At 45.8% G+C, this 23700-nt stretch overlaps 3 protein-coding genes across 6 annotated transcripts in view; 2 read left to right on the forward strand and 1 right to left on the reverse strand.

The window, feature by feature from the left end:
- The first annotated feature begins 22 nt into the window (after positions 1-22).
- CFAP144 (cilia and flagella associated protein 144) lies at positions 23-11350 on the forward strand. The gene is made up of 4 exons (XM_065410193.1): positions 23-170; positions 1414-1473; positions 8732-8835; positions 11152-11350. The coding sequence occupies exons 1-4, from the start codon at positions 38-40 to the stop codon at positions 11263-11265; spliced, it is 411 nt and encodes a 136-aa protein (XP_065266265.1). The 5' UTR covers positions 23-37; the 3' UTR covers positions 11266-11350.
- Positions 11351-11711: 361 nt separating this feature from the next.
- On the reverse strand, positions 11712-21896 carry EBNA1BP2 (EBNA1 binding protein 2). Of its 3 annotated transcripts, none has more exons than XM_065409203.1 (11): positions 21799-21896; positions 20539-20626; positions 19587-19655; positions 19101-19184; positions 16773-16939; positions 15312-15435; positions 13998-14087; positions 13440-13515; positions 13041-13134; positions 12428-12590; positions 11712-12037 (listed from the first exon to the last, which is right to left on the reverse strand). In XM_065409203.1, the coding sequence occupies exons 3-11, from the start codon at positions 19653-19655 to the stop codon at positions 11990-11992; spliced, it is 915 nt and encodes a 304-aa protein (XP_065265275.1). In that variant the 5' UTR covers positions 20539-20626; positions 21799-21896; the 3' UTR covers positions 11712-11989. The 3 variants fall into 3 exon arrangements, with proteins under 3 accessions (XP_065265275.1, XP_065265273.1, XP_065265274.1); XM_065409201.1 differs by having other exon boundaries at positions 19587-19661; XM_065409202.1 differs by lacking the exon at positions 20539-20626 and having other exon boundaries at positions 19587-19661.
- Positions 21897-22210: 314 nt separating this feature from the next.
- Positions 22211-23700, forward strand: part of CFAP57 (cilia and flagella associated protein 57) — a 150743-nt gene continuing 149253 nt past the window's right edge. For both annotated transcript variants that reach the window (XM_065409883.1, XM_065409884.1), the window contains exon 1: positions 22211-22367. In XM_065409883.1, coding sequence (XP_065265955.1) covers positions 22211-22367 — 157 coding nt within the window. The remainder of the gene's footprint in view (positions 22368-23700) is intronic.

Below are 23700 nucleotides of genomic sequence, written 5' to 3' on the forward strand. Positions count from 1 at the left end.
GCGCTGCGTTCCCCGCTTCCCGGGAGCGGGGCCGGTCATGGCGGCACGGGGCCGCGAGAAGGAGCCGCCCGACCTGGTGCATCAGAACCAGATTTTCTGCGAGACCGTCCGGAAGGAGCTGCGGTGCCAGAAACTGCACACGGAGTACGGGGTCAACCCCCTCAAACGGGGTAAGGTGGGGAGAAAGGGGCCTACCCCCTCAAACAGAGTGAGACTGGATGGGGGAGTACAAATACCCTTTGAGAAGGGGGAGAGGGGAGTCAAGGGGGCCACCCCCTCAAACGGGGCGAGACGGGAGGGGGAGGCAAGGGGGCAAGATATAGGAGGGCCATGACAGAGGGAGTACAGGGTTGACTCCACCAAGTGGATCGGGGTGGGGGAGGGGCCAGTCTGCTCTCTTGGGGTGAGACAGGGCTTGGTGACCATGGCCAACTCATTCAAACAGGAGAAAAGGGGTATGGCCAACTTGAAGTGGTGAGGCAGCCCACATGGCCAGTTTAAGATTGGGATATATGGGGGCAGGTCTGGAACGGGCAGTGGTGGCCTGGGGTCACAACACTGGAGCAAGATGGGATGGAGGCCCTAGATGGAAGGTCCTCCCTATCCACTGGCCTGGCTCCAGTTTCCCACCTTCCTATTCACAATCATGTAACATCCTTGTGGCAACTACGTGTGACACTTGTGTTTGGGGACGCTGGGCACAAGTGCCAGAAGCTCCCTAGAAGTGTGTGTGTGGGGGGGTGCGCCTGTGGAGAGGGGCAAGCAGCAGGCGAGGGGAGGGGGCCGCCCAGGAGCGGGGCCTCAGGCAGCATGTGGGCAGGGCCATAGTCAGGGCACAGATGGCTCCCCCACTTCTCTAGAGCTTCTGGCGGCAGCACTCCAAAAGCAGTGGGCCACTGCTGCTCCAACAAGAGGTGCACTGCATCCAGCATTTCTTGCCCTGTTTCGGGATGCTTAGTCTCCCTAAGCCTCTTATACCCACCACCCATACTGACATGGGAAAGTAATGTTTGGATTTGTGTGTGTGTTGGGGTTTAAATGCTATTTAGCAGCTAGAAACAAGGAGGAACTAGCCCCATGTAGTCAGCCAGAACTCTGTGCTCTTCCAGCAAGTGCCCTGCAGGTCACATTTTAGGAACCTGACAGATCAGTGGATGAACTCTGCTCTCTGGTCACAAACACCACCTAATGCCAGGGTCCCGTGGCGCCAAAGCTGATTCCCTTCAGTTCCCAGGAGCAATCAAGTGACATTAACAAGTGCTCCTTTTCCAATCTATAGTCTCTCTTCTTCTCCTTAACAGCTTAAGTGAGCTGGCAGGACACAGATTAGGGGGAGCTAGTGGTTTACCTGAAACTGCCTGTAATATTGATTCCATAATAGCAACTCACCTGCATCATCACATTTCTCCCCAGTTCACACGATCACCAGGAAGCCGATGTCTTGGCATGATAACATAGAAGAGCCTGCGGATGGTAAGTAGTCTCTGAACAGCTGTTGAGATAACTGGCTGACCAATACCAAAATTGTAACTTTTAGGCTGGTGCATTTTACTCTTTTATTGTTTATTTAAACCATGCACCCATTTACATGCATTCTTTATTTTAATATATTTTTCCACTTTTACTTTACCATTTATTTATTTAACTTTTTTTTTTTTTTTATAAACACCACAACTTTTGGGGCATAACAGGTTTTAACAAGTCTGCTTAGCTCACTTACTACACAAACAAACAAAAAAACCCAAAACCACAACAAATAAAAATTTCAATATGCTATTCCAAAAAGCAATTTTTTGCAAAATTCTTATTACTGATTAAAACAAACCATCTAAAAATATACTAATACAATTAACAATTCATCCTTATAAACTCCAAAAAAAAGCATTTTAATTAACACAACCTTAATATCTTAACTAAAAAGCATATTTCTTTTTAATACTCAAGCCTAGCCTAAAACCCACCCCAAACTATACTATACCTATAACCACCTTAATAAAACTCAATATAGTCCAACACAGGTTACTCCCTAGCTAGAGAATGCATTCCTCCCCCAGCCCTTTGGGGGAGTAAAATTCAGAATATTAGACAGAGTAAGGCTCTCAATTTAAATTCAGGCTTAACATTCCTAAAGCTCATACACTGAATGGATTATACTGCATATGGGCAGGGAGTACAAGAGTCTTCACAGCCAGCCACAACTCACAGGACCCATGTGACTTAAGGGCAAATGTTGTGGCCATTGAACCTGAGCAACACCCAGCCACTGTAAATCTAAATCCACCCGTGGGCAGACATCAGAAATAAAAACATGCTTTTGGGGGGGGGGGGGGGGGGTTATGTGGGAAGGAATGTAATGAAATTCAGAAGGTGATCAAACTATTTTTGAAAAGACAACAAATTACACAGCATATGCTTGGAGCAGAGGAGTGGGAAAGAACAGGGGCTTGGAGCCCAATGGAGGAAAATGTGGATTAAAGGGAGGGGAATAAATGGCAAAGGGCAGGAGGGGAAGGAGTTGAAGGCTCAGGTAAGGGGTGTGTGTAAGGCAACTGGGAAGGGTGACATGGTAGTAGGGCAACATGGTAGTAAGGCATGTGGGAGAGATTGAAGTAGGGAGCACCTGTCAGCCCTACATTCTCCCCTCCTGTGTGCGTACTGGGGGCTGGAGGGGCAGTTCACATATCTTAGAGTTATTTGTTTCAGGTTGCATTCATCTCCATGGTACACTTTAGAAATCACACCCTCTTGTGCGTGTTGTCATGCCACATAGACAAGCTCCAAGATGAACGGGAAACTTCACACCTCTCCAAGCCTCCTATGCTGCAGATGGATGTGTAGCCCCTTGTCAAGGCTCCTTCCCCATTCAACTTTAGGGTACAGATGTGGGGGCCTGCATGAAAACCTCTAGGCTTCTCTACCAGCTTAGATCTGCTTTTGCTGCCACCACTCCCAATGTGCTAACTCCCTTCCCTGGGTAGCCTTGGGAGACTCTTCCACCAATTTCCTGGTGAACGCTAAACCAAAACCCCTTGGATCTTAAAACAAGGAGGAATTAATTATTCCCCCCCCCCTTCCCTTTCCCCCCCACCAATTCCTGGTGAGTCCAGATCAATCCCCTTGGATCTTAGAACAAGGAAAAAATCAATCAGGTTATTAAAAAGAAGGCTTTTAATTAAAGAAAGAAAGGTAAAAATCATCTCTGTAAAATCAGGATGGAAAATAACTTTACAGGGTAATCAAACTTAAAGAGCCCAGAGGAACCCTCTCTAGCCTTTGGTTCAAAGTTACAGCAAACAGAGGTAAACACTCTAGCAAAAGGTACATTTACAAGTTGAGAAAACAAAGATAAAACTAACACGCCTTGCCTGGCTGTACTTACAAGTTTGAAATATGAGAGACTTATTCAGAAAGATTTGGAGAGCATGGATTGATGTCTGGTCTCTTAGTCCCAAGAGCGAACAATCACCCAAACAAAAGCCTTCCCCCTACCAAGATTTGAAAGTATCTTGTCCCTTTATTGGTCCTTTGGGTCAGGTGTCAGCCAGGTTACCTGAGCTTCTTAACCCTTTACAGGTAAAAGGATTTTGAAGTCTCTGGCCAGGAGGGATTTTATAGTATTGTACACAGGAGGGCTGTTACCCTTCCCTTTATAGTTATGACACCCCTTCCATCCATCCTTCCTTTAAACAAAACAAACAAAAATAAGTCCCCCACATCAGCATTATCCTGTGCTAGGAATATGGATACAGTAGCAGTTGCTGATGATTAATTTCATACAATACTATAGCAGTGCACCAGCTCTGCTATAGCTAAGGTTACAGAATGCTTTCTTTTTAAAGGATTACTTTCCCAAGTGCTCTAAAATCCACCTTTGAATGGACTGTCTTGAAATTTGCTATGCCTCATAGGAGTGTAATGTAGGGTTAGTGGTCCAAACTGGGGATTGAGCAAGGGATTCCCACACAGTTCCAGGCCTTCTCTTGACAGCTCAGAGTCCTTAGGCGAACAATAGGCAATCATGGAGACTTTGAAGTAGACCTATTTCCTAATCATCACTGGCAATTAACTACAGGGGTTAACATAAGGTAATTTATCCATGAAGCAGTTTATCACAAACTTTAAAGAGACATATAGAAAATGACACTTTCACCCAAGATTCATCTAAATGTTAATATTCCCTTTTGATCTCTGAATCAATTGCTATAGTGAGACAGGAACTGTCTGTTTACATGGGTAACATCTAACAAGATATAAGTAAACACATACAGTTAGTATGACCTCCAATTCTCTTACAATACAGGTTTGCATTTCAAAGTTCTAGCCTATCTAACATGGAATGGCCCTAATTACCATTCACATACTTTTCTAATATGTCTCTAAAGATTGACTCTGGGTCATTTAGCCTGCGAGCTGCTTACTCCTTTCTATTGACACCTTAATTGACACACTTTGTATAAGATTCATTGCAATTATATAACAGTGGTAGCAACAATGTATGACCATGCAAATTTCTAATCAGATAATGTCACACAAGGCCAAGGGGGGGTGGTGGTGGTGGTGGTCTCAGACTCATCTTAACCTGTGTCAACTCAGTCGCTATCTCAAAAGGTTGAAGTTCCGCATGGTCTCCTTGGGATCGATCACTGCATTTCTGGATCCAATCCAGGGGATTGGTATGCCACCCTAGACTTAAGATGCATACTTCCACGTTCCAATCTTTCAAGGCCACAGAAGATTTGAGGTTTATGGCAAACCAAGGACATCAACAGTTCGCAGTCCTGCTGTCTGGCCTCTCGGCAGCCTCGAAGGTCTTCACCAAATGCATGGCAGTGGTAGCAGCTTTTCTCAGGAGAAGGGGAGTCCATGTATTTCTATACCTCGACAGCTGGCTCATCAAGGGCACATCTCGAGTGCAAGTGGAGATGGACGTCGCCCTCATCCAGTCGACCTTCCGGGCGTTGGGCCTTCTAATTGATGTGCAGAAGTCAACACTGATACCCATTTGTAGTAGGAAGAGAGCCCGAGACATAAGCCCTTGTATAAGTATAAGGCAGGACCTGCTCACAGAACCTGGCAAGAACACGGCTAATATTGCAAAAATACACATTCCTAAAAAGTGCTAAGTTCCGAGTACTCATGCAAACACATCCAGATATCAAGTGGTACCAGAACATCTCAATATCAAGGATGATACAAAAACATTCCCTAAAAGATAAGGTCAGGATAACAGTACGTAACTTGTTCATATCAGGGTATAAAGATGTATCTCAGAGGGAGTATCTTTGGCCAGCTTAGGGGGCAGTGGAAAGTCCCACCACTGACTGAGCTGCATTCATTGTCACTGGCATACATAGAATTAATAAAATATCAGGGTTGGAAGGGACCTCAGATCATCTAGTCCAACCCCCTGCCCAAAGCAGGACTAATTCCAACAGATTTTTGCCCCAGATCCCTAAATGGCCCTCTCAAGAATTGAACTCACAACCCTAGGTTTAGTAGGCTAATGCTCAAACCACTGAGCTATCCCTCCCCCCATATCTTAGTATCCTCGTAGAGTCTGCCAGGTGCTATTACTGTGCTTCGTTGACAATAAACCTGGCTAGGTGCCTTCGTACCTTAATGGATCTTGTGGTCATCGGGCGGTTCGCTCAAGGTTGCTGTGCCAACTGTCTGTGCAGAGCTAGGACAGCACACACGGAGAACACACACACACACACACACACACACCCACCCCTAACCACACTATTCAGAGAATAGAATTCATCGGGGTGGTCCTCGACTCCCAGCTAGCAAAGGCTCTTCTTCCAGAAGATCGCTTTCAGGCAATCTTGGAGTTAATACGCTACATGCAAGCTCACCTGCTCACGACGGTCAGGCTTTGCTTGAGCCTTCCTGGCCACATTGCTTCATGTACATATGTGGTTCGTCACGTGAGGCTGAGACTCAGACCTCTCAAAGCCTGGCTGGCTATGGTGTATTCCCCCTCCAGGCACCACCTGGATAGGGCTATCATGGTGCCTCCTTATATCCTCAGCTCCCTGTCATGGTGGCTGGATCACCGAGTAGTCTGCGGGGGAATTCCCTTCACAAAACTCCAGCCATCAGCAAACCTGGTCTTGGATGCCTCAGCACTGGGCTGGGGAGCCCACCTGGAGACGCTCAGGTCCCAAGGTCGCTGGTTTGCAGAGGAGTTATCGCTTCACATCAATGTCGGAGAGCTCAGGGCAGACCATCTAGCATGCCAGGTGTTCTTGCCCCTCATTCCGAATATGAGGGTCTCAATTCTCATGGACAATAAATCAGTCATGTACTACATCAATGTTGAGGGACCCATTCTCTCCCAAGCCCCATGTTGGGAGACTGTCTGTCTATGGGAGTTCTGCACTGTGCACTCGATCGAGATCGAGGCTTCATACCTGCCAGGGGTGCAGAACCAGCTTGCAGACTGCCTCAGCAGGTCCTTCTCCACTCATCTCTATGCCCAGATGTCACGGTGAGCATCTTTTGCAAAAGGGGATTTTCCCCACATAGATTTGTTTGCTACACGTTCCAACAGAAAGAGCCAACAGTTCTGCTTCCTGAGGGGTCACAGCCCGGCTCCATGACGGATGCCTTTCTGATGAGGTGGTCGCACTACCTATTCTATGCCTTTCCGCCCATCCTGCTGATTCACAATTTGCTGATAAAGATCAAGCAGGATTGGGCTCGGGTTATTCTAATAGCTCCCAGCTTGGCCTAGGTAGCACTGGTACACACCTTGCTTGTTCATCTCTCCCTTGAGACCCCACTCAAGCTCTCTCTGTACCCAGACCTGATCTTGCAAGACCATGGTCGGCTGCTCCACCTGAACCTCAGCTCTCTGAGGCCTGAAATCTGCGTGACTGAACCCCGACGAACAGGCTTGTTTGGAGCAGGTCTGCAAAAGTCTCCTGGGCAGAAGGAAGCCTTCCATGAGTACAGCTTACTATGCAAAGTGGAAGCGGTTCTCTCTCTGGTCATCCAGATGTGGAGTCCCGCTGACGCAATCTTCGCTTCAGTAATTTAAGATCAACCTCCTATCTTTGAAAGAACAGGGCCTGACCCTTTCCTCTATAAAGGTCCAGTTGGCAGCCATTTCAGCATTCCATCCGAAAGTCAACAATAGGTCGGTGTTCTCCCTTGGTAGAAATGGTAGACGGCTTCCTCAAAGGTCTGGAGAGGACATTTCCTCAGATGAGGGAACCTCTCCCCCCATGGGACTTGAATCTTGTCTTCTTGAAAGTGACGTGGCCACCCTTTGAGGCACTGGCAATGCATTCTCTACTACATCTTTCGTGGAAAACAGCCTTTCTGCTGGTGATTACTTCGGCCAGGAGGGTGTCGGAGATCTGAGCCCTCATGGCAGAACCCCCCTATACACAGTTTTCTTTATGGACAAGGACCAGCTTCAGCCGCACCCAAAATTTCTCCCAAAGGTTGTGTCCCAATTCCACTACAACCAACCAATCTTTCTGCCAGTCTTTTATCCTAAACCTCATACAAGTAAGGAAGAACAACGCCTGCATTCCTTGGACTTAAGACATGCTCTGGCATTTTATATTGAAAGGACCAGACCATTCTGTAGGTAACTTCAGCTCTTCATAGTGATAGCTGACAGAATGACAGGGCTTCCCATCGCTGCCCAAAGGATCTCGTCTTGGATCACATCTTGCATACGAGTGTGCTATGACCTTGCGGGCATTTCCCCTTCACCGAACTTAACTGTCCACTCCATGAGGTCTCAGACCTCTTCGGCGGCCTTCCTAGCACAGGACCCATTCCAGGAGATATGTAGAACAGCAACCTGGTCCTCAGTGCACACGTTCTTCACACACTATGACCTCTCCTGTCATTCGTGAGTTTGCAAATATTATTGCCAGCAGCTCCGAGATTTCTTCAGCTAATTCCTTCAGCAGCCTGGGGTGAACAGCATCAGGCCTCGCTGACTTGAATTCATTCAAATTAGTCAGAAGATCTCTGACATGTTCTTTACTTATCCCGATCTGCATCCCTTCCCCTTTGTCTATGGTAACTTCACTAGTCGTCCGGTCACATGTTATTTTTTTGTGAGAAGAATTAAGCCCCACTTTACTTAAAGGTAAGTTTTGCACTTTTCAGTCACTATTGCCATCTCCAGGAGGCCAGCCTTGATGACCTCTTGAGGTCCCTTCCAGCCCCACATTTCTATGATTCTATAACTGTGTATGCACATGCCTTTACACAGAATGAGAACAGCCTGGGGAAAAAGGCACTGGCATACAGGGTCTGTAAGGTTACAAACAGACAAAAGTTAATAGAAATAGGAACTGGTTTCCTGAAGTCACAGATCAGGAAATAGGAACTGGAATAGTAAGGGACCAGGTTACAAGCAAATAACATAAGCAATGTCAATTGGCAGGATAGGGAGGGGTGGCTGGCAGCAGACTCAGAGTGAGGATAGGGGGCTGTTATACAGGAGACAAGGATGACAGAATTAGCAAGATGTATGGGTATGTTTGACAAAAACTAGATATACCATGACACCTCACAGGGTCATTCACAGAAGCGCAGAAACAGAGAGCTGACTTCACTGTTGGCCTCTTGTCTATTTCTTTTAGAGTAGAAGCTCCTCAGGATAAGGTTCAAATCTTCCCTTATGTCATGCACACTGTTCCTTTCTTCTGGTTTAAAAAACACTGTCCTCTCCCCATGCTTTTTTTTCCTAATCCAACAGCCAAGTTTCTGAATCTTATTCACCATGCTGCACTGGAGCCAACCAAGAAATACACAGAGCCACAGACAGAGAGCCAGGAAATTGGCTGGAATACCACTCCCTTGGTGAGTAGGATCTCTAAACGCTCTATCTAGAGTATAAAAAGGAGCAGCTCAATGTAGGCCTTTGAACTCATTTCTCTGTTTGAGGAATAAACCGGGAACAAACTTGAAACAAATATAACCAATGGAACAAAAAAGTGTGGGAAACAGGTTTGGGAAAGAGCTGAGGTGCTAGTGGGTAGCAAATTGAACATTAAATTTTAGTAGAACGTGATGGAGTATGTAGCTCTACTCAGAGGTGCCAACTTTCTGAGGTCCGGGTGGGGTGGGTGTGTGCGCGCACTCAACCCCTGCTCCACCTCAGGCTCCGCCCCCACTCCACCCTTTCCCCCAAGCCTGCACCCCACCCCTTCCTGCCCCTGCTCTTCCTCCCCCCCACCCGCCAAGTTCCTCCTGCATGCTGCTGTACAGCTGATCGCTGTGGGCAGGAGGCACTGGGAGGGAGGGGGAGGAGCTGATCCGCAGGGCCTGCCCGTGGGAGGGCTGTGGGGGGAGGAGCTGATCCACGGGGCTGCCAGTGGATGCTGAGCACCCACTATTTTTTTCCATGAGTGCTCCACCCCAAAGCACCCACGGAGTCTTGCCTATGGCCCAACTTGCATAGGCACTGCAGAGTACAGAGGTGAAGTGATAGTCCCCCTCTCTCAATCTGCTGCAACCATATCCAGAATATTTGCATTCAGTTCTGATAACATCAATATCATATGCTACAAATGTTTGTAGGTAAATGTGGTATGACTATATCCTTTAGGTAGGTGGGAAGAAAGAACCAGGAAACTACTAATAAACCAGAGGTGTATCCCAGTCAGAATATATATTCTGATTTATGATAAGGAATCAACATGGAAATACTTGAGGAGAAAAGATGTGAACTCTGACACATGGGTTTATTAAAAACGGATCACGTCTGACAAACTAATAGCAGTAATCATGACTGATCCAGCAGAGACTTCTGAGGTTCCACTAAAGCAAAGGAGTGCCTGAAGAATTCTGGTAAATTTCTTCTTGGAAACCAATTTGTTGAGGGAACATAAAACTGATATAATTGTATTTGTTTCAAAGTAGAGACAGGATTGCCACAGGTCAATTTCTTAGAGCTTCCTCTACTCAGAGGGGAAAAGAGCAGATAGGCAGTCAATGGGGTAGAGTAGAGGGCTTTAGTCTTTTCAAAAATTAGCTAGTTCCTAGATGGATAACACCTGCAAACAGGCTATCACTTAGGGGGTAACAAGGTGTATAGCGCACCAAGGGGAAACAATTTCTGGCTGCAGGGATTCTTATATAGACCCTGTGCAACTCACCCCTTCTTGCTACTGACTCCTGGCTTGATTGGTAATGTACTTCCGACCAGCCACAAAAAGAAAAACGTTTACTCTTTACTCCACAGACCTACATAAGAACATAAGAAAGGCCGTACTGGGTCAGACCATAGGTCCATCTAGCCCAGTATCTGTCTACCGACAGTGGCCAATGCCAGGTGCCCCAGAGGGAGTGAACCTAACAGGCAATGATCAAGTGATCTCTCTCCTGCCATCCATCTCCATCCTCTGACGAACAGAGGCTAGGGACACCATTCTTACCCATCCTGGCTAATAGCCATTTATGGACTTAGCCACCATGAATTTATCCAGTCCCCTTTTAAACATTGTTATAGTCCTAGCCTTCACAACTAGGACCTCACACATTCCTGCTGGCTTTAGTGACATGTTTTTATCCTTTATACCATTAGCCTGCAACAAACGCAGCTAAGGGGTGAGGGATCCCATTCCTGCATCAAACAATTGTTAACTAGTTCCAGCTCCAGAAATGTTAATGCTATGGTGCATCTCAGGTGAGTCAGAGTTACTGGTGACAATGCCTGAGCTAGAAAGAGCCCAGCTTGACTTTCAGGTGGTTGATTGAAGTTGCAGGACTAGCAGCAATGGGCGAGGGAAAAGAAATACATCTAGAATTGAGCACATCTAAATTGGAGTTAGAGACAAACCTAGGAACTCTCAGTACCATTTTTACAGATCACTTTAGAAGTGCAGTTACCAAAAGACAAATGAAGTTTCCTTTTTATGAGCACCTGGCTACTGTAGTAATCCAACAGTGAAGATTTGATGGACCAATGGCCGGTATGGTAAATCCTATCTATTGCTTTTACCTTAGTGATGATCAGCCAATAACCTGAAATACGAGATTCAGTTACCTTGTTAATCATATAGTCATCCAGTCATGCAGCAGTGAATTGCAGCAACTGACTCCTTGAATCCTTAATCTCAAAGAGAACATCTCCTGGAGACGCTCCTCACACTTTGACCATTTTCTCTTCCACAGATTAGTGTGGACCGCACTGACCGCAGACTGTACTTCCCATGCCGGAACAGTGAGATCACCAAGTACATGGCTGCCATGTGGCGCCTGAAGGAGCAGAGTGAGAACATGCAGTAGGGTGGTAGTAGCAACATTGCTTTGCTAGGCAGAGTTGTATGGTGTTGGGAGTTTCTAAACAACGTTGCCACCTCCTCATTGCCATGAGTAGCCCTGTAGATTTCTGAGCAAGGGAGGAGGAATCTCCAGCTGGGCCATACCTCCTGGAAGCTGACAGCTGTTACAGAAATAAACCCATGTGAAAGTTCTGCTTTTCTCTCTTACTGCTCTCATCCAAGTGGATGTACTAACAACCTGAGAAAGGCTCTACCCTTTTGACAGGCTCCAGGCTTGAGACTGTAGCAAAGCCAGTATTTACTAAGTCTGACCTGGAGGTTAAATTCCCCACTTTTACCAAAGGCAGCTGTGGAAAGAGCCATGGGGATCCTCCAATCCCAGTTACAATGAGGGACAGATTTCAGGTCCCTTCCTCAAACACAACACTGAAGATACAAGAACCAAATGAGATCTGTCCACACTATTTAATGAGTTCACAGAGGCCAGGCCCAAGGCTTGAGAAGCAGAAAAAAATCTTGGAGGAAAACTAACAGTACAAAGGAATTAGTGACTGTACATGCACTTCCACTGCAACCATGTGTGTCAAATGGCACCATCCAGCTTGGCCTATAGCAGTTAGAACTGCCTGAAGACTCCAGTGTCAGAAGGAACACCATCTGCAATTCATACATACATAGAAACTAAACCAAAGCCACTGGGAAGCAGGGTCTATCCCACTCAATCCTTATCAGGTTCGACTCTTCATTTTCTGCCTCATCTTTCTGCCCGGTCTCTTCTGTAAAAAGAGAATGACAAATTTAGATCTCTGGTTTTGAAACCCACCCCCTGCTTTTGGCCTTATAGCATGGGAAAGAAGGGGCCTTGTCAGAGCAATGATGCTCACCTTTCAGTTTTTCTGATGCAGGAGTTCAGAACACTGGTAGGGATAAACATGGTATTTTCTCACTCACCTGCACACGATTCCCTTTGGCATGGAACTTGCTTTCCCCCATTCATATCAAACCAACCTACCCAGCCTTGCCCACCACCTAATCAGTCTTGGTCCCCAAATACGCAGAGCTCATGTACCACTCCTAACACACATATAGCTCTTCCCTTTGTGGCCAGGGCCCGTCTCCCACTAATGCACAGGACTGGTAATGTGTAGGACACATGTCTCACTCACATTGGAACCTTTTTTCCCTGCTTTCCCAGGGCCCTTGTTGTGGGCCACACTAGCCCGGAAGCTGGATACATCATTGTGACTCTCCCGTGTGTTCCATTTTGAGCCTTTCTTCTTCCCACCAAAACCAAACTTCTGATTCTTGTAACGTCGCTTGGCGTTTGGTCTGAAACAGAAACAACCCGTCATCTCTGCTAGGTCCCCACTACCCTCCCTCAGTGAGCTCGCTTGAAAGCACATGTGCGATGTGGGAAGCTCCCATCCAGCTCCTCCTAGGTGATGCTCATGTCACTCTAGATTCCATCAGATTTATTTCCAGCTATCGAAAAGACCCATTTGTCTCCCTCTCTCATTGGAGAAGGGCAAAAATATGTAAGACACTCCAGCCTCTGCCCCACCTTGTTTATAACCAGCTTTTCCTCTCTGCAAGTGTTTGCTACCAGCAGCAACTCCTCCCTGAGGTGCATAAGATTGAACATTAGCATTAAGAGCTAGGAATTATCTGCTGCCATCTTGGAGATAGCTGGGGCCTGGTACTATCCTGAAAAATAGCTTTGAAGACTCAGATGGGGATGTATGGGCCCCAGCTGCAATACCTCTAACTCCCCCATCTCACCCTTTCTTTATTCGTTGACCACCATCTCCTTCCTTCTTCCCCTGATGTGGTGGTGGCTGCTCCCCATCCAGGAAATCCAGCTTGTCAGAGAGACCTGCAAGAGCAGAACATTTGTGGAGCTGCTACCATTGAATCAGACAGAAGAATTTCCAATGTGAGTAAGAGTTACAGCATTAGTTAATGGCAGTTTTATCCCCCACTAGGCAATGCCTATTTAAGAGGAGTCTTTATGCTGCCGCTACTGCTGTCCTGTGCACCTCCATGTTCAGGGATGCCCTCTTCCAACTCACTCCTCTCCCGTTTTGGCTAATGACACCCCACATGCTGCAGTGCTCTGTTATCTCACTGTCCTCCTCCCTCTCCCTCAGCACTCTCTTGTGGTGAGACTGATGACTTCACCTTTCTGGTATTTCTTGATTGCATTCAGCACAGTTGCTTTTTCCTTTTGCCTCTTCTGCAGAACCTCTGTTTGTACCTGTAACAAGAGACAATATGGGTTTTGTTCCCTACTATATCCCAGACCAGGGGTTCTCAAACTGGGGGTCGCGAGCTGTCAGTCTCCACCCCAAACCCTGCTTTGCCTCCAGCATTTATAATGGTGTTAAATATATAAACAAGTGTTTTTAATTTATAAGGGAGGGGGTCGCACTCAGAGGCTTGCTATGTGAAAGGGGTCACCAGTACAAAACTGAGAACCACTGCCCCAAACCCTCCCAAAGGGCTCCACTGTCTTTATATTTTCCCCCTCCACACCCCCGAACAGGAGTGGTAAACTGGCCAAACAGCTTCATGTTCAAGGCCCTCCCTTGCAGTATCCCCAGACAACAGCTGGAAATGCTGTCCAAGAGGTTTCACTCTCTGGGTTCTCAAACAATAGCTGGGACCACCCCCCACAGATCCAGGGTCTTGCCACTGATGGATTCCCTTCTTGCCCGATAAGTTTCTCTACCTCCTCACCTTTTTGCCATATTTTCTCAGTGCACGAAGCTGTTTTGCTTTCTCAGACTTCTCCATTGCCGCCTGTTTGCTCTTAAGCTTGTGTCGAATCTTATTAGGAAACGAATCAAATGTGCTTGTTATGCAAAGGAAGATGTGGCTATGTGAACCATGCGCTGGATAAGCCATATCAGTAGGGCCATTACTCAGGTATAAAAACAACACATGTTGTAAATCTTTACACTATACACTAAATGTAGTCTATATTTATTAAATCCCCAAGGTCCTCCTAAGGCTGCTGCCTAGACCCAGTGCCAAATTCTCTATTGCATGCAGTGATTTTTAGATACAGCTTCCTCCCTCTCTCTCTCCAATAGGGTCAGATAACTCAAGGTTGGGAATGCTCACTGCAGAAACTCATGGCCTTCTGGTTTTCTTCAACCCAGATTTGGCCAGAAGATTAATGACATGTACAGAGATCAAGTGCAGCCTCAAGAGAACAAGCTCTTACTGAACAGAGTGAGACAAAGCTATCACTTTTGCCCAATCCTTTTGGATTTATAGATGAGATTGAGCAGTTCCCCTAGAAGGGACCTGAATTTTGGATAATGTTAGTGAACTCACTGGCCTCTCCCCGCCACAGAATTCAATCTTTCCCCTTCTTCCTCACCCCCAAACAATTAAAAGCTTTTACTGGATTTTAAGTAAAAATGCAATTATACAATCAATCCAAGATTAGAGAGATTCTTACTGGAAAAATTCTGCAATATATGGAGGTAACAATTGAAGCATAAGAATAAACCTCTGCTCTTCCAAAGAAAACCAACAACAGTAAGAAAAAAAAACTTGTTTTCACAGTGAAGTCCTTCCCTGGGAATAATGGTCAGAGCTTCAGGAAGATTCTGTCAGGCCATGAGAACATTGGGGAAAAAGTCCTGTTTTTAATATTACAAAAACCAAATTCTGTAATATGAACCTAACAGTCAGACTCTGGATTAAAATATCTGATGTATCCAGTTCACTCCTGACTCCCAATTCCCTACTATAATCATTTATATTTCACTTTACAATTCCCCTGTGAGCAGACGATTTCAAAATTGTCCATTATATGGTGTTTTTTGCACTCTCCTCTGAAGCATCTATCACAGGGCACTCTTGAAGACAGACTAGATCACTAGTCTGGATTCCATATGTGCTGACAGACTTCTCAAGTCTGACCATGTTTCATTGATTGAACAATGATACATCTTAAAGTTTGTGCTTTATGTAGTCTAAAACCCACAGTGGGGAATCTGAAGGAAGAAAAGATGTCCAATGCCAATCCAAGTTTAATACCTTCTGCATCTGTTGGTCAGATTTGGCCATCTCTGCAAAGTAATCATCTGGCCTCCTTGTGGGGACTTTTTGGTGATGTAGCCAAGGCAGGGCCTTCAGCACTGCTGCTTGGGCCTGACGGTAACTAGGAAAACAATGGGACAGCAAGTTAAAGTTAACAGTAAGGTCTAAAGCACACTGGGCAGGGACATCAGGAACTCTGCTCATATTAGCTATTTGATGCAAGATAAATAAAATTTACATGAAATCCCAAAACTATATCAGAGCAACATTAAAAATGCAAAGAGCCCAGAAATTAAGGTGCCAACAACATTAACCGAGACACATTGCTCATGTTGTATTTCTATTCCTGTTTTTCTGGTTAACATGCAGTTTACAATTTTACAAATTGTACTGTAAAATGCAACCCATAAAATAGGCAGAATTGCAATGACACCAAGATGCTACAGGAACTTCCATTTTTACTTTGGAACCTTAGTGGTGTACTACAGGTATTTTTTATTTAATTTATTTTTTGAAGAAATTATCTGTTTGGTTTAACAGGGCAGCAATTTGTTTACATTGTGCAACTATCCTGGCAAATTTAATGTAGGTTTAGAATGTACAGAATACCACCACGTACAAAAAAATTACAGTGCCCATGATTCTCTCATGTCCTTGAAATTAAGACAGTCTGGAGGATTTCATTGTATATGTTTCAAGGAGATAATATCCCACGTGAAAACAGAGACCACCTCAAGACCTCTGGTTAGGAGGTCACAGATATATATATATATATATATATATATCAATTTTAGGATTTTCTACTGCCAATCATTATTAAAGTACCTGAGTGCCTTCCACACAAAATACAGCTTGATATGGTTTAATATACTCCCCCCCCCTCCCCCGAAGTTTATATTTTGTAAGGAAGCAGTTCTCTAAAGAGAACTTAATATATTTGAATTTAATAAAAAAAAAGAATTTTCTTAACAAGAAAATTCAACACTTATTTCATACTTTAAATTTAAGCTTTTTTATCTAGCTGAGATTTAAATTATCTGAATATAAAGCACAGTTTTTAAGAGTCTATTTTAAGTATCAACCAAGGTTTGTATTACTAAAATATTTTCTCATGATTATAAAATTATCAATCCAGGCCTGCCAAAAGAGGTAAAGCACAAAATCTCAGAATCCAAAACAAGGAAGGATTTCAAGCTTCAAGATATCTTGATCTATTTTGGAATATATTTTGAGGGTTTATAGCAGCATGACACACGGGTGTTGAGTTGTTACACATGTATATACATTAGGGATTGAAAGTGATATGACATCGGCATGTGGATGGAAGGCATGACACTGAAGGCGTGCAGTGCATGGTGAGATGTGATAGTGATGCAACACTAGGGTTGTGTATGTGGATAGACCATGTGTGTGTGGTATGACTCTGGGACCCCATAGGAGAATGTCGCCCCCTCTCACAAGCTCATCTCTCTCTGGAAGTCATCCTCAGGGTCGACGGTGGCTTTGTCAGGTGTGTGATATGAGGTTGGATTCATGACGTTTGGTGCCTGACCCAAGGTCACATCCAGCCTTTCCACCCAGGCTAGGTGCTGCTTGAATTCAGACAAACATTGCTTCAAGCCATCCTAGAAAAGGAAGGACAGCTCTATTAACAGCAAGACACAAAACAACAAGTTTGTCTTCTGAAGGCTAGCAATTCTATATGTCCATATTAGGATGGGCTGCCCCTTTAAGGGAGTTGGGCTCAACCCCACTCTTGACTTGTTAGCTGCCTCCCCAGGATGGCCTTTGAGGCAGATAAGACTGTCTGCTGAACTCAATTTAAGAGAGCAGCAAGATTCCTGTGGAGAGGTAGGGTCAAAGAGGACCAGAGAAGGGGCTCTCCATACCAGCTAGATGCAAAGGCTACCTGCAATGAGGGGCAGGAGCTGAAAAGCCTTAAGAAGCAGCTTGAGGAAATGCCAGGCAGCATGAATTGAATTTTGGGGAAAAAACTGCAGAGTGGGGTAAGACTTGTTTTGACTTAACCTGACATTTAACTGTGATGATGTTTTAATAAACCAGACCCCAAGAGGGGGTGTTTGACTCAAGAGTCTGGGCGTAGTTTGAGAACCCCGAGAAGGGGAAATCAGGCAGGGTTCAACACCAGATCAGGTCCATGACTTAAATGAGTGATTGTGTGATCTTATAATTTTGTTCCTTCCTTGCTTCCCACTCTTTCATGCAACAGCAACCTGATTTTAGATTGTGGAAAGTACCCAGTACACTCTTGGACATGCAAAAATAACATTACTACTAAAGAATCTAAAGTTAATATGACAGCAAATGAGTGCGCTTCTACAGGTATATCTACACTGCAATTTGGAGGTGTGACTGAAGCAAGTATAGACATACCCGAGCTAGCTCTGATCTAACCAGATTAAAGCTAGCTCAAGTAACAATAGCAGTGAAGCTGCAGCAGCACAGGCAGAGGCTGCTCAAGTATGTACCCAGGGTCTGGGTGGGAAGAGCAGGTCCTTGAGCTTCACTGCTATTATTACTCAAGCTAGCTTTGATTTAGCTAGATCAAACCTTCCAATTGCAGTGCAGACATACCCTATGCTAGTGTTAAGCTGTGCAGAGTGAGTGTTGGGAGCAGTGATCCAACACTGCCAGGCAGGCATACACACCAACCAGCCAGCAACTCTACTGATCTTTTGCAAGTGCATTTTGGAACAAACTGGGCCCAGCCCAATTATTAAGCTCTCCACAAGCTAAAAATCTTCCTCCAGCAAGGTATTTTATTCCCTAAACACATGTGCCTGCCACACACCAGTTCAGTGTCCCCACAAGACCGCTCCAGAAAGTGTTTTGGTACATCAAATGCTGTTCTGGGAGAGAGAGTATGCACTAGGGAACTGAGTTATGTAGTAATGGCAGTCAAACCATAGTTATGATGAACTCCTAATGGAAGCTCAGTTTCTGATTGTGGATCCACCCACCTAAAGGGTCACAAAAAAGACATATAATGGCTTCAAACTTGGTAGGTTAGCCTTGTGGCAAAGGTAAAATGTTCTAAAAAATTTGAAGCGAACCAAACACTAAATTAAAACCCCAAAGGCAAAGAAAAGTTACTTTACTGGACTCCCTCAGCTGGGATCTATCTACTTCCCAGGATCCTGGGGAGGAGGCATCAATTGGTAGAGCCCAGCAAATCTGCCAATATCCACTTTATATGCGCATCCGCGGACCATGTTTGCGGACTGCAGATGGATGTGGATCCAAATTTTGTATCCGTGCAGGGCTCTAACAATTGGTCCATGATATGGGTTGACTATCCAACCTTCTAATGTTTAATCATAACCCAAACGCCAAAACCTCAGCATGGCCACCTTAGTCTTCAACAACTTGAGATAACCTGATAGTTGCCACAGGCCATGAAATGGTAAACAAAAATATTCTGTAATCTACCTGGAAGCTAAAGTCAATCAGTAATATTGACCCTAGTGTGTCAGCATCACAGCAGTGAAGAAAATGATCAACTCACTTAAGGAATTCATAGTGTAAAAAGGAAATTGGTACGGCAGTACTAGTTCCATAAGAAACCCAGCCTTTACCACTGCAGCGTTCCCCACCAAAGATGTATGGGGTAACTAAATATATGCTCTAAGAGTTTTTAATTCACTAACCTCTGTGATTCCTATAGGTAGCCACATGTACAAGCCCAACCTTCATAAGCAAACTCCTCCCATATAAGCACTTGCATGCACACACCAGAATCACAGCCTACATAGACACAGTACTCACCACATTGTTAAGAGCCTTCTTGTGCCCCTCAAGCACGACATTCAGCCCTGGCTTCAGGGCACCCCTGGAAAATGCTGCCTGGAGCTGCACAGAAGGAGATTGGTTCAGAGAAGATGGATTATGTCCCTTGCCAGGGGCTGAACACTTGGGCCAAGGCAGGGACTTATCACTCAAGCACATCCGTAATCAGGAAAGCCAGCCTACTAAAGGGGAGGGGACCCAGATAAAAAAAATGTGAGCTGATATCCCACAACAGGCCACGAGACAGAAGGGCTGATCTTTCTCTGCAGATACCCCTCCCACACCCAATAGGCTGTGGTGGAACATTGCTAGTTTAATTGGGGAAGCTTGATGTTCTAACTGATGCCTCCACCCCAACCCCCTTTATTGTGTAGCATTAGGTGTTCTCATCCAGGGGAATCTGCACTCCTCCTCCCCACACAGCATTGGGGAAATCTTGCTCAAGCCCTTTGGCATTAAGTTTACCTCTTTGTCAGTGATGACCGATTCTTCTGACTCGGACTCTGACAATGACTGATTTTCGTAGTCTGCCATCTTTAACTTGGAGAAAGAAACAGATGAAGGTGATGTGTACTCTGTTCTATTCGGGTTCTCATACTATGTTCACCTCTGTATCTACAGAGCTACATAAGGATGGATGAGAGTCTGACTTGTTCCCAGCCTGGCCCAAAAGAGATGGTTGGTTGCAGAGTGAATGTGTCATGTTCCCTGTGCAGGAACATGATGCTAGATGCATAGAGGGAGTGTGCACATGTGCTTTGTTCCCTTGACTGGGAATTGCTGTCTGATGTTGCTAGTTCTGAAGTGCTGAGACTGAAATTCCTCCTCCAATGGATTTTTACTACAGTATTCACAGATATTGTGTTCACAGCCCTGTTTTCAGACACACAGCTTTCCAGAAATTCTCATTTTTTTATGCTGGGTCTCAACACATTTTTTATATTTTCTCGCATATTCATTCATGTGGCTGTTCTAGCGCCACAGTAGCCTCTGGTGGGCAAAAGGCAGAACTGCAGCGCTTATTAGGTAAAATGTATTTTATGTGGGAAAATATAAAATTCTATGCTCAGTGCAGCAGGAGCAGAATTCATTACAGCACCCTGCCTGCAGAGCCAGGTTAGGACAGAGAGCTGGGCGGGCGGGCCGGGGGGGGGGGGGGGGGGGGGAAGGTGTCCACAGACTAAGGTTCAGAATGGCTAGTGGGCAGGGGGTGGGACAGACTGGAGAATGGGCTCAGGAGCTAGTGGGGTGACAGTGTTGAGCCTGTGGATGGGGGCGGGCAGCTGCAGAGATCCATGGGGATAGGGGCAGACGTGCCTGACTGAATGGGAGAAGCATGGGGTCAGCCAGGGTCTACATGGGGGAGGCTTCCTAACACCGTAACAATCCCCCTGCCCCCCAAAGAAAAGCCTCTCACCTACACCCAACCCCCTCCAGGTTGACTCCCAGGCGCCTTCGCTCCCCTCAAGCCTTTGCACTGCTTCTGACTGGTGCAGGAAATAGTTCTGTATTGTAATTTAAAAGAATTACATAAAGTTCTGTATTAATATGCCTAGTAAGGAAGCTATTTGTCAAAAAAAAAAAAAAAAAAAATTACCAGCATATTTTTTTTTCTGGTCTGTATTGTTACAGACATACTGACAGATATTTTGAAATAAATTACCAAAATAATTGTAACTGGCACGATTATATTGTGTTATTTTGACAAATAAAATATGCAGGATTTTCAAATATTGTGTGCAGAATTTTTAGGCACAGAATTCCTCCAGGAGTAACATTCAATTCATGTTCCCTGTTTGTACAAGTTGTTCATTCCCTCTGAAGCTACATAGACCTTTGGTCTGACCCAGTATGGCTGTTCTCACGTTTTCCACACAGCATAAAGGAAAGGAAAACATTATTGTACAACCACAAAAGCTGGCAGGTGGACTCAAAGACATAGAGGGGTAACCTTTTTACACAACTTAGTAAAGTTAACTACAGCTCAGATTCACAGCACCGCCTTTCTAATCTCTTTCAATTATAGAAATTTTAGCCCCCAACCCTGGAAGCACTCATATATGTTAAATTACATATGTGAGAAGCCAACTGAAATCAATGGCACTACTGAAGCGCACACAGGTATTCACGTTAAGTACTTACAGGATGGGGCCTTAGGCATAACCTGTAACAGCAAAGGTTTCCAAATAGAAGTGTGATTTTTAAGTAGTCAGTGTCCCGTTAAAGCATAGTACAAACGCAGCTACACCGAGCGCTGGATTACTGAAACTCACGGAGAGCTGGTTTTGAACAACGGGTCCAGGGCGGCCGGGCGGGCACCGCGCAGGCTGGAAGCAGGGCGGGGAGGGGGTAGCTGTGAAGAGGCGGGCGGCGCACAGGGGCCGGTCGGTCTGTTAGCAGCAGAGTGAACCCAGTGGGGAGTCTCGCCGTTTAAATACTCCAGGGCGCCTCCCCCCACGCCAGGCCTAACTCGGTACCGATATACGCTCCACCAGGGCCCAGGAAGACGAGCCGCAGCAGCGGGCAGGGCGGGAACCCAGGAGCCCGGGTCTGGCCGAGAAGGGGGCAGCACGGGCGGAGTCCCCCAGTCCACGTGGGGTCAGCCCAGCGCGGGGGGAGAGCCTGCGGGGACCGGTGAGTAGCGGCCCTGGGGACAGGCGCTGGGTCCCGCTCTTACCTCAGCAGCCAGTTCCTTTCCCTGCCACGCGGACCCTCAGCACCAAAAACAGGCGGCCTGCGACTCGCGAGAAACTCACTTCCTGACTTCGCCGAGGCCTACTCAGTTCCGCTTCCGGGTCAAACTCTCGCTTGTGGGACTCGGTCTCCATGGCAACAAGCCTTGAGGCGCAGAGGATCGTAGGGAGCGCTGCGGTGTGTGGGGAACGGGCGGGGGCGCGAGGAGGGGAGGGTGACGGGAAGAGGGGGCTGAAGCGAGGAGCCGGTGGCGAAGGTGGCGCGGAGAAGGGAGCCTGACGTGGTGGGGCGAAGCGGGAGAGCAGGGAGGCGGTGGTCGGGAAGTGGGGGCTGCGGGGGGTCTGTCTTATGCCCTGTATCTCTCTCCCAGCAGAACCCGCAGCATCGGGGACACCATGTCCGTGATTGTGGCTCAGTCTCTCCACATCTTTGGACTCCGCTCTCGAGTCGCAAACAATGTTTGTTACTTTGATGAACAGATAATAATATACCCCTCGGGCAACAGCTGTGTGAAATACCACCTAGAGCAGAAATGGCAGAAATTCATCCAAGGTAACACCCCTTCCCTCTCACAGACACAGTGCGGCTGTCCCTACTCGCACAGATGGAGTGTGTCTCAGCCACTGGAGCTTTATACACTCCTGTAAGTTGTTCACATGAATAGTCCTGTTGATTTGGTTTCCCTTTGATCTGTGCTGAAGTGTTTGCAGAGTTGGGCCTAAGAAGACAGGTAATATAAAAAGAGTGGCAAGAGTGGTGCAATCAATATATATGTATATGACATACCAATAAAACAGTGTTAAAAAATAAGGTTGCAAAGTGAAACATTCATAAATTAGGAAATGCCAGTATTAACATTGTTTGTGCAATCTTAATTCAGTCCCTATTGTGCATATAGAGCATGATGCACTCTTCAATTACATGTTCACATTCTATTTGTTCTACAGGATCCTTACCTCATTCAGTGTACAAATCCGGGAGCTGCAGGGTCCTACCACTGCTCGGCGCGACTGGGCAGCTGTGGGGGGTTCCCCTGCCGCCCCCTCTGGCTGGGCAGCTGCAGGGTCCCCCCACCAGGGTCGGGGCTGGGAGCTCTGGACGGTGGGGAGGTTGAAGCTCCAGCCCGGGGCCAGAAAATGTCAGAGGTCAATGGAAGTCACAGATTCCGTGACCTCTGTGACATAATCGTGCCTTAATCATATCTCCTTTCCATCTTCATTTTGATAGACTAAACAAAACAAAACAAGCTTTTTTAGCTTCCTCTCCTTAAGATAGGCTCCCCATTCCTCTGATCATCTTAGTAGTCCTTCTCTGCTCGTGTTCTAGTTTGAATTAATCTCTTTGGAACATGAGTGACCAGAATTGCACACAGAATTCCAGATGAGGTCTTACAAGTGCCTAGTACAATGGTGTTACTTCCTTATCTTTATTAGAGATACCTCATCTGGTGCATCCAAAGATCGCATTTGCTTTTTCCACTGCCCTATTATATCAGTGGCTCAAAGTCATCCTGTGATCAACTAATATGCTCAGGTCTTTCTCCTCCTCTGTCATTTCCAACTGAGGTTTCCCCAATTTACAGCTGAATTTTTTTGTATTAATTTATTAGTCCCAAAGTGCATGACCTTACACTTTGTATTATTAAATTTCATGCCATTTCTATTACTCCAGTTCTCTAGGTCATCCAGTTCTTGTTTGATATTCTGATCTTTGTCTAAAGAATCTATTATCAAAAAAATGTATCAAGTTAGTTTGGCATGATCTACCTTTGGTAAACATATTAAATGGGATAAAATGCATCTCCATAGTTCTTAATTATTCTTTCCTTCAAAATCTGTTCTAACAGGTAGTGCAGGTCTTGGACCACCAGTGATGTGCTGCCACT

The sequence above is a fragment of the Emys orbicularis genome, chromosome 8 (assembly GCF_028017835.1).
Source record: "Emys orbicularis isolate rEmyOrb1 chromosome 8, rEmyOrb1.hap1, whole genome shotgun sequence".
NCBI classification, from domain to species: domain Eukaryota; kingdom Metazoa; phylum Chordata; order Testudines; family Emydidae; genus Emys; species Emys orbicularis.